General features: G+C 42.3%; 1 protein-coding gene across 6 annotated transcripts in view; it reads left to right on the top strand.

The window, feature by feature from the left end:
* Positions 1 to 14835, top strand: part of robo2 (roundabout, axon guidance receptor, homolog 2) — a 567892-nt gene that overhangs the window by 430781 nt on the left and 122276 nt on the right. For all 6 annotated transcript variants that reach the window (XM_079559100.1, XM_079559104.1, XM_079559102.1 and 3 more), the window contains exons 6-7: positions 4240 to 4376; positions 14329 to 14453. In XM_079559100.1, the coding sequence (XP_079415226.1) occupies positions 4240 to 4376; positions 14329 to 14453 (262 nt within the window). The remainder of the gene's footprint in view (positions 1 to 4239; positions 4377 to 14328; positions 14454 to 14835) is intronic.

Here is a 14835-nt window from a genome sequence, read left to right as displayed (position 1 = left end):
TGTGTTCAGTACTGCTCCAATGGCAAATGTGCCATAACAAAATAAAATGTAATGAATGTGGTCAAGATCCAGCAGGTGAAGATATAGATCTTGGGTATTGTTGAGATTTGGAGCTGCTTAAAGGTTCTTATTTGATCATGTTTTGTCACTAGCGAGCCAGAGATTTCCAGGAAGCCACTACAACAGTAGTTCCCAAAGGGGGGTCCGGGGTCCTCTGGGGATCCTCAGAGGCACTGCACGGGGGCCTCCAATGCTTGTCGACAAAACAAAACAAGTTTGAAGAGTATATGTATTATAACTATTTGAAATTGTTACCATAAATAGTTTAATATGTGAAACATTACACAGATTTGGATTGGGGGGCAATGGCTGCACTACAATATCACTTATTACAAATCATGAAAAACAAAATATTTGTAACCAAAATATCAATCAAATAAAACCATACATTTAAACCTGGTTTAATCCATTATTTTTGTTGCTGAAAATTTAATTTTGTCCATTTTGCATAAAAACGCCTTAAGTAGAAGACCAAATATTGACTTAACCAGGGGGAAAATACAGGAGCTCTCAGTTTTCCAGGTACATATAAAATGAAATAATCCTCAGTTCCCAACCTGGGCCTGGAGGAAGGGATGCAATCACAAAACTGTCGGCAAAAGCCAAATTGATTATTTTTTATTATAGATTATTACAGCGGAAATAATGTGATCACATTAATGTCAATCTGGAAAAGAAGTCTGGACAGATTTATATTGGGATATTCGTTGCTGATTGGATCAAACGCACCTTGTTTTAGCCAATCACTGCTCGATCTCATAACAAAGCACGAGAACTGAACTCTTTGTGTTTGTGAGTCTGCAACAGCACCTTGTGTGTAGTATTGATAAAACTACTGGTCGGCAAATGTAAACCCGCCCACTCACTGAAATACTGCCATGTGAACCAATCAGCTTGAGCCATTCTGGATGGATTTTGTGAATCTTGAAATGTGTAATTGAACTTTAAATGCTATAAAATCAGTTTTAGTCCAGGTAACTTCCACCAAATGCTATAGCTGTTCTCTTATGCACGCAGCGGCACAAAGGCTAACAGATTTATTGGAAAATTGGGACAAACAGATGGAACGTCTACTATAGCCAATCCATTCATTTGTGAATAAACCAGAGCAAAAAATGAAAAAGTAAACTGTAAACTTTTAGTTATCAAGTGAGAGTCAGCTTTCACACTGAACAACTTGACTTTCCTTTCTCATCATCTCCAGGATGAATATTCACAATCTAAAGATTAAGTAAGTTCTTAATCTTTGGCTAAAGGCCGTGTGTTTTTCGGCTGTCGGTGAAAACATCTCAAATGGCTGACTGGGGAGCTTTGGGTCAAATGTTGTGAAGAGGGACTGAGGGTATAAATATTTTTCTATGTGAAGGACCTGTTTCCAGGTCAAATCATTGCAATCATTAAAATGTGTATTATTCTGTTTCTAATGAATATTAAAGATAAGATAAGATGATACTTTATTGATCTCACAGATCTCACACAAATTGCATAAAGCCTCATGAATTAGAATTACTCATTGTTTTGGAGATGGTGCAAATTGAAAACCTTGGCAGTAACGCTAAGAAATGCCTTATGTGACCCAACCCTCCCCACTCTCATCTACGTGGTAGTTTAAAGGGACTAGACTGAGTTTAAAAATGTTCAAACTAAGTATTTTCCTCCCCCTACATGTTCCACCATGTCCTATGTGTAGAATGAGCTCAGACCTGTTCACCACAACTGCCTCTAAAATCCTGCACTGTCGCTCAGAAAGGTGTTACTTCGGGTCTGAAGTGCCGTCATGCACGAGCTTAATATAGAAGCTGCAGTTACACATATGACCTGAGGTGGCAGTAGCGAGTATAACAATGACCAACTTGCATCCAGTCCCTTTAAGTTGAGTGTTTCACATTTTAAAAAGAAGCGTCTTCAGTTATTGTTGCAACATGCAGCTGTAGCTACAAACACATCTGTACATTTCTATGAGCACATTCTGTTTTCTCATGAAGACACTTTCTTGGATTGCGATAACTGTGTCCTGAGCTGTTGCCTGCAGTAATCAGACTCTAACTGGACGTTTGAGTGTAATCAGAGTACTCCACACGCGTGTGCAGAAACACGGGTCTTCCTCCTTTGTTCCACTGCTGCATTACAGGCATTCGTCATTCAGAGCACTGTGGCTGACAGCTTTATTACTATACAACACTGGAATGGGATTTTTAACTGCAGAAAGAAAAAAAAGGGGGTAATATCATAATTGCGAGACGGGGATGAAAGATGACAGTGGAAGTGAATGGACGGTTTCGGCACGTGTGAAATGACTGATGTGTGATTGTGTTGCATTGATGATGGAGGTTTAATGCAAATGGAATGGGAACCGAATGCAGTGGCAATGAGCGTTTAATATTGGATGTAAACATGGAGCCATTTTGCATCGGGGGAAATGGAAGTGTTCCGTAAAATGTGACACCGGCCTCGTAAAGCATACTTACTACCTATTTACTTATATGTGTGTAGAAATATCGGTTCTGCTGATGACAATTGTGACGTTGATGTATTCACTATCAGAAAATAAGCTTTTCACTGGATTTGAAATGACTTTGTCTGCGTTGTTGGTTCTTAAGACGATTATCCAATTGAACCCTAAACTGAAGTGCATTTACAGCCCCCTCTGGATCTGAATCCTGGCCCGTTTGCCTCGGATAGTGCGGGTCGATTGAGGGGTTGAGGAGTGGACTAAAACCAGGAAGTACCTGAAGTCCATGTGACTGTCTACAACAAAACAATGAGTGATCAATACCAGGTGGAATGATGCTCGGACAGGCACGATGTCAGCAGATGATAGAAATATATATGAAAATACTGTATATCCTATACTGTGGACTATTAACAAAAAAAACAAAGTCAGAAAGTTCAGCTCTTGATAAATAAACCAAAAACAACACTGAAAAAGTCTACTATGATGAGAGAAACTATATATATACTATAATAAAAGCTAGATGTCTTAAGGCGGAGTCACTTCCGGCATCACAGGCGGCCATCTTGCCACAGGGAAGCTTTCTGGCGAGCTCTGTGGTATCTGAGGTACGAACACAAATCCTCAGATCTCGCAGAAATCTTGACGGATTCACAAACGGTTTGGTTTCTTACAAACGTTATTAACATGGCTATAATTCTGAATGCTGGAGCATGTTAAAATTGCAGATTTTATTTTATAGTCATATGTATGCAGTGTTATAACTACATCTCTGACGTTTATAACAAATCAAACCCTTTGAAAATCAGAAGAAAATTGAGCAAGTTAAAAAAGTACCTGCACCATAAAACACAATGTTACGAGTGAGCGAGTTCCCTGTGGCAAGATGGCCGGCGTGTGCGGAGGTCGCCCTCCACTGGCCAACAGCGAGTACGAGACATCTGGCCTTTATTATATCTATGAGAGAAACTGGCCTTGTCTTGTTCTGTCTCCTTACTCTGACTAATTCTCACCACAGCGCCCCCTCTGGCAAGAGAGACACATTATTAAAGCCTTCGCTCGATTGTGAAACGTGTTTTATGAACGCGAACATGGCTAAGTGAACAAACGTAAACAATGCTGCTGGTTTGGTTCCAATCGAACCGAGTCCACTTCATATCAGGTGTGAATGTGACCTTAGAGCTGATGGGGGTTTTGCAATAACAGTTTTTTTGCCTGACGAAGGCCACAGGCCGAAACTCTGCATTAAATAAAGGAACACTGGTGTTGCAAGTACACAGCGTGCGAGAGTTGCAATAAGACCTAAAATGACTCATGTGGACCTCAATCAGGTCCACATGAGTTCATTAGTTAAAGCTCAGTAACAGAACAAATGTTCTGGGCTTTCAAATGAAGAATGGCATGTTCGCATATACTGATATTAAAAAAGGAACTAGACCTTAAGCTGATGGACTCAAGTAAAAGTGTGTGGACACACCTCAAGTTTAGAACCTCCAGACTCTGGTCACTGTGAGGCATTTACTGCTTTCTGATTGGGTATAGGCTAAAGATTGATTTTTTTTTTTTATCAAAGGCCCTGTACCATAAATGTGTCCTTATTCAGTATATTATGAGAAGCAGATATTAGAGGAAAGTAAAATCTGGTAAAATGTCTATAATGTAAGAGTGCATGTTAACACTCTGCCCTTGCGTTTGACTCGCTCCATAACGGCCCGTTTGTTTGCCAGGTATGAGATCAAGTACGACAAAGACGACTACGTGCTGCGGATAAAGAAGACGTCAATCGGAGACGAGGGCGTGTTCAGCTGTGTGGCCGAGAACCGCGTGGGCAAACTGGAGGCGGCGGCCACGCTCACCGTCAGAGGTAAACGTTAGCCGTTAGCATCGCACACCTGCTGTCTGTCATACCTCACGCTCATCATATACACCGCCACTTCATCCTGACACACACAATAGCATTATGAGTGCAGCGGATCGTCTTCCCGTCAGCATCATGAAAAAATACCTTTAACCCAGTATTCCTCTTCACTTTGGTCGCTTCTTCTACTACAGGAGCGCTCCGACCCATGTTTCCTGGGTTAAGCCTGTCTGCTATATGTTATGGAGAAAATCTGAAAGAGTCATCTTCATTTTTAAGGCGAGACGCTGCAGATAAAAAAAGTTTCCTTTCATTTAAAGTGATGGTCGGTAAGATGGCAAAAAGAGGAGAGAGTTTCAAAAGTAAACAATCATGCTCCCTCCCCTTCTCTTTCTGGACCTGGGAGCCACTCCGAGTTTGTCAATGAGGAGTGAGACCCAGAAATGTCAAGCTCCTCCCCCTCCCCTCCTGATTGAACCTGACAGGCCGGTTCACAGGAAAGCTCTTCTCATTGGTCAAAGGGATGGCACCAGGGATTCAGATTAGTGTCTAAGATCAGCAAAGGGAGGGGCTGTGATTTAATATTAATTGCATAACAGAAGTAAATGCAGGCCCAGGTGTCAATGATGCACAATCCATGACATGTGTATAACATTTAAACTTACAGACCATCACTTTAATGCATTTTGTCTTTAAATGAGGCAAAACTGGACAAAATTGCCTGTATTTTTGGCCTCAAAATCTGAATGATTATAATGAGATAGAATGACATTAGTTTGCAATTTTTAATATTCAATTTAGATTTTGCATGAATTAAATGACTATGGCAAGAGAAGTACAAATTCAAGCAAGGGATGAGTGGACAAAAAAACCAAACTACTTTAAGCTACTTCAACCTCTTAACACCCGGCTGAACTGAGAAGATCTTTTTCCTCACATCATCAGATTTTTTTTCCATCATTTTTTTGTTGGGTATTCAACATTTTTGTCATTTTTTGTCATTTTTTTTGTCAATTTTTTATCACATTTTTGTCTTTTTTGTGTGTCATTTTTTGTCCCATTTTTGTCATTTTTTCATAAATTTTTTATCAAATTTTTGTCATTTTTTTGTCACATTTTTGTCATTTTTTTGTCAAATTTTTATCACATTTTTGTCACATTTTTTTGGGCATATTTTGTCACATTTTCGTCATTTTTTGGTCACATTTTTGTCATTGTTTTCGTCTCAGTTTTGTTGCTATTTTCACAGCTTTTTTTCCAGAAGCTTTCGGACTGGGGTAAAGCCAAACTGGAGAAAATGTGCTCGGTTCAGGTGGGAGTTAAGGGGTTAAGATCAGATGTTGTGTAGGTTTTGAGAACATTTTCCATACAAATGTTGGAGAAATCGGCCTGCACTAACTAAACCACACAGTGTCACAGTTGGGCTCTTCTTTGATTCCAGGTGAAAGGATTGACAGAGTGTAGTTTCCCCTGAGTGCCTGAGCGCAGCATGAGGCTGATCCACTGCTGTGATCGCCTTGTCCTGCTGCGTCACAGTATCAGGCTCCGGGATTGACACGGAGCGAGTCAGAGAATCCAAACCCAATCAGGAGAATTATTTACATGATTGAGTGCAACAAAAACAGAGCTCTGCCTCCTCCACTGCACGCGCTCAGTCAGCAAAGCCATTTCACAGCCTACTGGTGCACACAGGCGACACCACACCTGGGTTAATAAATTTCACTGAGTGTTTGCAGTCTCCGCGGAGCGCTTAGAGCCGTGACCAAAGCCACGGGGCCGCAGCATTTGTTCTCTCCAAATAATAATAACAAGCACGACAACTGCTGCTGTGTATGTGCAGTTTTCAGAGAGGTTTCAGAGAGATATTCTGCGGTTATCCAAATTTAATGAATATCTAAACTAGGGGTCTGCGTTTCTAATTGAATTTGTACTTTTTAAAAGCTGCTAAGTTTCAGTAAATGTTATTAATATTAAAGTGGGCTGGGTTTTATTTTAATTTCACTCAAATATATGTAACAGATCAAATTTAACCAAGGATTAAAACATTTAAAAGTTCATAAGCTGTGTTTTATTTTGCCTCTCCAAATAATTTTTCTTTGGCGAACGAAGGGCCAAAATGGCTATTTTAACTTCACTGTAATTGGGAAAACCTGCATAGACACAGCTCAAATGTTTTTTTCCCCCGCTGTTCTCTGAAAACAAAGAAAATCCTGGCGCCATTTGGAATTATAATGACCTTGTAGTTTCGAGCTCTACAAATATGTGTTCAGAAAATTCAGGGATTTTCACATTAGTTTAGCAGCTTTTATGGAAATCTACAAAACCTTTCCAAATACTCACCAGCCAACCCCACATGTTCTGCCTGTAGTGCAGTGGTTCTTACCTGGAATGATCATTACTACAGCGGGGTAGGCCCAGGGGCCAAATCTGGCCATCCAGCATAGAACCTCAGGCCCCCCAAGATGATTTTGAGAAATATTATTACACCAATCAGAGACCAGATACACAGTAAAGTACTCTAACATTTAGAAAATACAGTCAATATTTGTTTTCCTTGCAAAACATCCACAGGGGTGTCGAAGTCCTTTGGGTCGAGGGCCGAAATTCAGCCCCCACAGCGGGTCGCATATATTGTAAAGGACTGTGGTCTCATAAATAACAACTTAAACTTACTGTGCTTCATGTGTCACATGGTCACAAGTCATTATTCAGTCACTCCACATTCTATGGCAGTACGTTACTATTGTAGCCACAACAGCCCTGGGGCAGACTGACCATTTACCACAGGGCTGTAATATGCTGTTTATATCCTGATCTCTTATTATGTCAGTGCCCTCTGCTGGACATGTGTGGAATTCATTCCTTATTTAATTTAAGCTGCCCCCTAGTGGCTGGAGTGAGCAAACTGGTTATTTCTGTCAAAATCCATAACTCAACACAGGAATGGGCTAGAGACTTCCTTTTTTTTTTTTTTTACATGCTCAGGAATTCATGCTCCTCAAAAGGCCACAATAAATCATCTCGGCGGCCGCATGTGGCCCGCGACCCTCGACCTCAACACATGTGCCTTAAGACATACTGTATATGGTATACAAAAATTTGCTTTATGTGGTGATTTTACTATGAAGAAAATGGGCCCTCCAAACTTGCCTACCCCTGCCGTACAATAACACGCCATACCCAAACAACAATTTGTATATTATATATACTGTATATATATATATAGTATGTAAAAATACTGTATTTTTCCCACAAATGATTGTTGGATAGCCATTTAAAAACCCTTAAAAGATTAAATAATAATAACACAATAATAATAATAATAATGTAATTTTAATTGACTCGGGTCGTGTTTCCTGCTATTCCAGTGGATTAATATGTAAATAAATGCTTTGCCTCTGAAGCCTCTCTTCTGCACACAACAGGCACAATGTTACACTCGCTACACCACATCCATTCACTCAGAGTTATTTTGGCTTCTCTTTGGTTGAGTTCTCGTGATTTTGATTTTTTTTGTTTTTTCTTATGTTGTGTTTGTGTCCATCACCTGTCTCCATTGTCTCCAGCTCGCCCTGTGGGTAAGTACCATCCCTCTGCGGCTTCATTTGCATGCTCCTTCTCTCTCCCTCATTCACTCTCGGCGACTGCCTCTGCTTTGTGTCGCTCGTCCAACGCGTATGTGACTAACACAGGTGGTGTATCACAATGTGCGCCTTTATGCTCGTTGGCCAGTGCGGCTGCTGAGGCAATTGTGTGGAGCCCATCTGTTATTTGCAATACCGACACAACAATGTATGGAGAGATGTCCCCGCAAATGCACGCTGTCTTTGGTGGGAAGACGGAAACAGAATGTGCTCAATGTCTTTAGATCCCTCGAGCCATTGCAGTTTGTGTACGTCACCATATTTGGACCCTGTGAAAGAAAAGTGCCAATTACAACGTTTAGTCAGTAGCCAATGCATCTCTTAACTACTCATGTGGCTATGCTAGTTACGCTCTTCTGAAGTACTTCCTGTCCTATTCTTTTCCTCTGGGGATTAGCACTTTTGTCCGAGTGTATTCTACATCGGGGATGTTTGGCGAACATATCAGCATTTCTATCACCATGACTGTGAAGAACTTCAGTTAGCCTCTATTTGTAGTAGTAGTAGTTGGAGTATTTTATCGTTTTAAAAGATATATATTTATATATATTATGAAACTAGACACTGTAATGCACCTTATGTGTGATTTTGGGAGCTCTGTGATGAACAGAACTGAAATAAATGACGATCAAAAACTTGTGAAAAGTCAGGATCTGGACATTTCATATATATTATTGTGTTTCTTTTCTTTTTTTTTTTTAGTCTGAGGGGGCGTGGTGTTAGTCTGAGGGGGCGTGGTGTTAGTCTGAGGGGGCGTGGTGTTAATCTGAGGGGGCGTGGTGTTAGTCCGAGGGGGCGTGGTGTTAGTCTGAGGGGGCGTGGTGTTAGTCTGAGGGGGCGTGGTGTTAGTCCAAGGGGGCGTGGTGTTAGTCCGAGGGGGCGTGGTGTTAGTCTGAGGGGGCGTGGTGTTAGTCTGAGGGGGCGTGGTGTTAGTCGTTCTCTGGTGTGCGTTTGACAAAGCAGAGCGGCTTCCCATGGAAAGATTGAAATTGGTCAAAGGTTCAACTGAGAAACATCCTGTTAAAGTCTTCAATCCAGAACCAGGCTGTTAAATGCACATGCAAACGATAACACGCCGTGTTTTAAAACGTGTCAACAATGTTGACTTGAAATATATTTAGGCATTTGCCTCTTCCCATAACGCTAGTGTCCGTCCAGAGAGGACAGAGGAGGAGAGAGTCAGTGAGAAAGGAGAGAGTTTCATAAAACACTCATTATCTCCGTTGCTAGAAAAAATATCTGTGATTTTGATCAAAACTGGCCTCTGTTTAGCTTAGATTTCTCAGGAACCGAGGCACGTAGAATGAAACTGTTTTCAACTACGGAGAGCTTAGAGTCCCACCTTTCATACGAGCCACAGCATGTGTCCATATCATGAAAAATGGTCTGGATTGATGGCACTCAACAGCTAAGTACCCAAAACAGCACGGCACTCAAAGTGTTAAAGTCTTACGTCAAGAACGACGATGTACATAGGGTGTAAATACTTCACCAGATGAGGCGTCTCACTGGGCGCCACATCCACGCTCGTCCTCTTGTTCGGGGAAAGTAAACAAGTAAATAAAGACATGTCCCATCATTTCTAGTTCCTATATTCCACGTGTATGTTTGTGTCTTGCGGCGGTACCACTTCATCCACACCTGTAGGCCAGGGAAGAGAAGGGTGAGGAGTGCAAACACGTGCAGCAACCCTCTGTGCTTTATTGTGGCTGCAGCTTGTTTGTTTTAACAGTTAGAGCCAGATGCTATGGTTGGATATATGTTAACGTTAGTGTGCAATGCACTTTCAAACCAAGCTATTAATCAGGATGAGCGATCAAATACAACAATACACAGTGCACTGGGGAGGGAGGTCACCTTTTTACATTGGGTATTATTTTCCATCTCAATTGGTGTTCAAGTACATGGAGTTGGATTACCACCGAACTGGGCAACCACTGCCTCAATGGATAGGTAGGGTTCACCGTGAAAGCAACTTAACCCAAGTTTAAAAGTATAACTAGCGACCCATACACAATGACAGATTTCCGAGCAAGAGAAAGAGCTGTTGATTCCAACTCCAGTTCTTCCTTCCAAACTTGTTGCGAGCCCAGTGTAGCCCAGACGTTTGCAGACGGGCAGACGACGCTCTCAGACAGACTAATCTCCGGAGGTCCAGCTCGTGTTTAACTTGCATCTCGCCGCCATCTGTGGAGCTGTGGACCCCCGCGCTCAGATCTGCTGCTCTGGCTGACGGTCTTCACATGACGACCAAATCTGCTCTGTCTCCACGTCGAGCGAGAGAGGCTTAGACACAAGTGTGCAGCGAGGAAGTGTTTGTCGAATGGGGAAACTTTGAGGCAGATACCAAGTTTGAGTCAACCATTGCTACTTCCGTTGGCCTATTTGTATTATATTACTAGGTAGAACCAGGTAAATGCACTCTCTACTAGTTGTAGCCTTAGTTTGTGGTCCATTTAGAGAAAGTACAGTTGGTAAAGCATGTTTCACACCAACCCGATCATCTCCCGTCTGGAATGGCTGGGCAGGTTTTCTTTGAGAACACAGCCATTGGGGATTGGAGACAGAAGATCAGTGGAGCTAGTTTTTGTTTGTAGAGTTTGATTGTCCAGTCGCCGTACAAAAAGCGCTGTGACACATTTCTTTTGCCTAATATAACTTTTCAGCAAATCATCTGATATTTCTAAGTCCTGTAGCTTACCTTGGCCTGAGCCGTGTGGGAATGAAAACGTACATCATCCAGTCCATTCAAGCTGTTTCAAATGTGATTTCAAAACATGTAACTGAGACACCAGAATGCAGACTAGTTTGTTTCCATGAGTCGTCTCCGCACACTGTAACATTACGCCTTACACATATGCACAAGGGTTTATGCTAGACCAAAGGTGGGCAGTGACACACTCCAGTCACAGGTGTTGGAGATCGCACGGTCACCAATGCAAACATAGCCTTCAGGATGATTTTCATAACGTCTGTAGTGAGTTGGAGGACTCTACAGGTCTTCGTCTTGGATGATTGAGCATTTGTTTTAAAATTCACCTCTGAGAAGAAAAAGTTGCCTTAACCAATCCATGCTACGGTTGCATCTTTTGCCAGATGCTTTGCCTGAATTTTCTAGAACTGAAACGTCAACAGCTATTGCGCTGACCAAGTAAATCCTCCTCCAAACAAATCCAACAGATGGAACAGTCTAGTAGCGTAGGATCTGAAGCCCTAACCTTGTCAAGAGCTCTTTAAACTCGACAGCAGATCCTTCCTTCCGTCCTCCTCGCATTACCATTTTCTAAGCGTGAGCATTTCTTCGACAGCGGGACACAACTTACCCCAGTGTTGCGTAACACAGCCCACGTTTTTATAAATAGAAAGTATGCTGGCTTGTCTCTCCATAAATTATATTGCTAGTTGACACATAAGAAGGAATAAAGCAAAGCGAGGCAGTCAGCAGTGCACATTAGTCTTTGGAAATGTGCGGTGTGGGCCGACCAGGGGAAGAAAAAGTCTCTCTCTCTCCCTCTCTCTCGATGCCAAAGCGTGATTTAGGAGCCTGTCTCCCGATCCAACGTTTGGGAGAGAAATCCAAGCTTTGCACAAGGCCGAACGGGAAGCCAGTAAATTCCACGGCCATCTGCACCTCTTCCAACTGCGTATCTTTGTCAAATACGCCCAGCCAGAACCCAGGATTACACGCGCAACAACGCCAAATGTGAGCTCCTCCAACCAGCTGGCCCGTCCCTGCAAGAAATTCACAACAAGCTCCGCAGCACAACACTATCAAAGGGAAGATAACAGGCGCAATGGACTTCAGATGATTCAAAACACACACTTACAGTGTTCATTTTGATAACACATTTCAGTTGACTTTTTGTTCTAGCCTTTTAAGATGTTTTGCTATTAGCTGCTTTTAGTCAAGACTGTTACATAGTCGACCAGATGTCATGCTATTTTCATCAAGAAATACATATAATGCATTAAGCAAATAGTTTTCTTTGAGTAAGCTCTTTTCCTTTTTGCAAACAAAGGCTCTTAAGCTGACATCTGTACTTGTTACTTTCAGTGTTGGGCGTTTCGGCTCCCGTCCAAGGTGCTTCGTCAGCACACTGTTTGGCAGAAGGACCATTAGGGAACACTGATCCAATAGGAGGGATTTCAATCTTAATGGCGCTATCTTTGTTTAAAAAAAAACACACTTGTTTAGTTATTGTTTAGTGAATGTCAGTATCAACAACTTGACCTGAGTCTGTTGCCCATCCATCCATCCCTTTTATTCCACTTTTCCGTTGCCGGGTCGGGGGGGAAGCTGTCGGAGTTGCCCAAAGTCCACAGGAGGACGGCCTCATGGTTCAAACCGGGCCTGTTGGTCTCTCATAAGGGGCTTCTGAACCGCTCTTTGTCTGATCCATTGGGAGAGCCTACCAGGGCCACGAAGCCCCCGACAACAGAGCTCCAGGATCATTCAGGTGATCAAACCCCTCCACCGCGTTAAGGTGGTGGTTCCAGGAGGGGGAGTCTGTTGTGCTTTGGAAACATGTTAACCGGAGTCCCTTTCCAATTCAAAGCAGGGCTTTTGTTCTTCCCAAAAATAGCTTATTTCATCCCAAACCATCTACTTCCTTTAGCTATACTTTTGAGCTCACTGTCCTCAAAGAGCCGGTGATATGATGGGGATGTCCCGCTGACTGGGGGCTGCGGTGTTGATACACGCTCTTGTGCGGTGTTTAGTTATAACAATTTTTCTCTTTCAGAGGTGCTAATGTACCTCAAGTGTCTATGGTATAAATAGTATTATTCATAATCCATGGTGCTTGCAAGAGAAATAGATCTAGTAAAGTTTACTTGGACTTTGCAAGATGAGGTCATGTGGTGACCTCTGACCTCTCCCAACATGAATGTTGTGCATTTTGACATGATAAATATCACAATTACTAATACACTTGTATTATGTAAAATTATAATTTTCTTGTCAAACATGATGGGAATCTTTACCAGCTGAAATAACTTTAAAAAATCAAATAAAGAAAGAATTGAGGAACTCTGAGTTCCTTTTATCACACGTATTTCAGACGTGTTTGGAGTGCCCCATACACTATGACTTGTTGAAAAAAATCGTCCCAAACCTCTGATTTGTCCGTGAGCCGTCAGTGTTTGCTTCATATGCGAGCAAACACAGGAGCTGCATTGACAGTCATAGAGTAAACAGGAAGAGGTCAGGAGGTCAGGGAGTGCATCAGCAAAGGTGAAAGGTCACGCGGCGGCCAATTTGTGGCTTTACAGCTGAGATAATGGTAACGAAATGGAAGAACACGGCGCCAGAAGAGGGTTCATGAGGGAGAATTTGTTTCAACTCGAATTGAAGGCGAGACCCAAAAGGCTTTTTAGATTTCAACTCACTGGGTTTTTTGTTTTAACTTGAGGCAAAGTGATAGGTCTGTAATAGTCTGTTTGATCCGTGTAAAATGCCCAAACTGCCTTCAATTTAAGGGCCAGAGTATTTTTTCTGACTTGTCTTTGATAAAAACTACCGTTATTGATAGGAAAAAAGTAAACATCTGATTTTTATTGTTTTGCAGGATTTCAAGCTCAATAAATCATGCAAGAATTAGATATTACCAAATCTCTCAAAACATTGTTACTCAGTGATTTTTTACATTTTAATTTTTTTGCGTAGATTGCACCAGTTCATTATTGACAGGTGAAAGCACATTAGAAGCCAGTCTGTCCTTGACTTTATCCCGTATCTGAGATGGAAAGTGTTGTTGTGGATGGGGCATGTGTGCGGTCTGCGATGAAGCCATCGTGACACACAGCTTCTCCAGTGTCCGTGAATGCCACCGTGACGCCATTCATCCGGCCCCCCCGCCTGGATGAATGCTACCTGGTTACCACGGCGACAGTGGTCCTGGTGTCCCCGTGTCCAGAGCTGATGTCCCCTGTGCATGGAGGCTCTGTTGGCCCCTCCCCTTCTGCCTGTTACCCTCCTACTCTGGTGCTTCACTGGAATGACCATCTTTAATGAGAGAAATGACCTCCAACTGCTTGACTGACGAGAACTCATCCTTGTGTAGGTTTAGACCAAGCGAATATAATAAGATAAAGAATACGAATGCCAAAAGGAAAGTGTTCATCATCATATTTCAAAACTTGCTCCATTGAGAAGGAATTCCCAGACATTTAGGTAGATTAGTGAAAGTCTATAATGTCCATGAAGAATGGACTTAATAACAAACGTCATTGATCTCATGTAAGATGGTCACATTTTGCTGCGTTGTGTTCTTTGTTACTCGACTGGACTAACCCCTCTCTGTCTCTGTCTCCAGCCGCGCCCCAGTTCGTGGTGCGTCCGCGGGACCAGATCGTGGCCCAGGGTCGCACTGCCACCTTCCCCTGTGAGACCAAAGGGAACCCCCAGCCCGCCGTCTTCTGGCAGAAGGAGGGCAGCCAGGTACGACACTGTTAACATTGTTCTGGGTATTCTCCATATGCCTTCAGTGTGTGCTTAACGGCTCTGCGCTGTTGGTTACTTTGCATTTCACCACAATGTAATGTAATGTAATATAGAAGGCAGAGTTATGAGCTATGACAAACTCACCCCCAAAAAGCTGCAACACTGCTCAAAGTCTGCTGTAGTTTCCATTGTATTCTATGGAGCCACTCCCCTCTCTCTCTTGCTCACAGAATTTGTCATTTGAAATGTTTATAAGCTAAATATGTAGCTACATTGAAAGCACTCGGTTCTAGAAATTGATGGTGTCCAAATCTCAGATGGAGGTCAGGGGCAAAGGGAGACAAACAGTTTTTGAAAGAAATCAAATGTTACCATTTTG

This window comes from Gobius niger (assembly GCF_951799975.1).
Source record: "Gobius niger genome assembly, chromosome: 1".
Classification (NCBI taxonomy): domain Eukaryota; kingdom Metazoa; phylum Chordata; class Actinopteri; order Gobiiformes; family Gobiidae; genus Gobius; species Gobius niger.
Note: the sequence above shows the minus strand (reverse complement) of the source record. Positions and strands in the feature narration are given on the sequence as shown.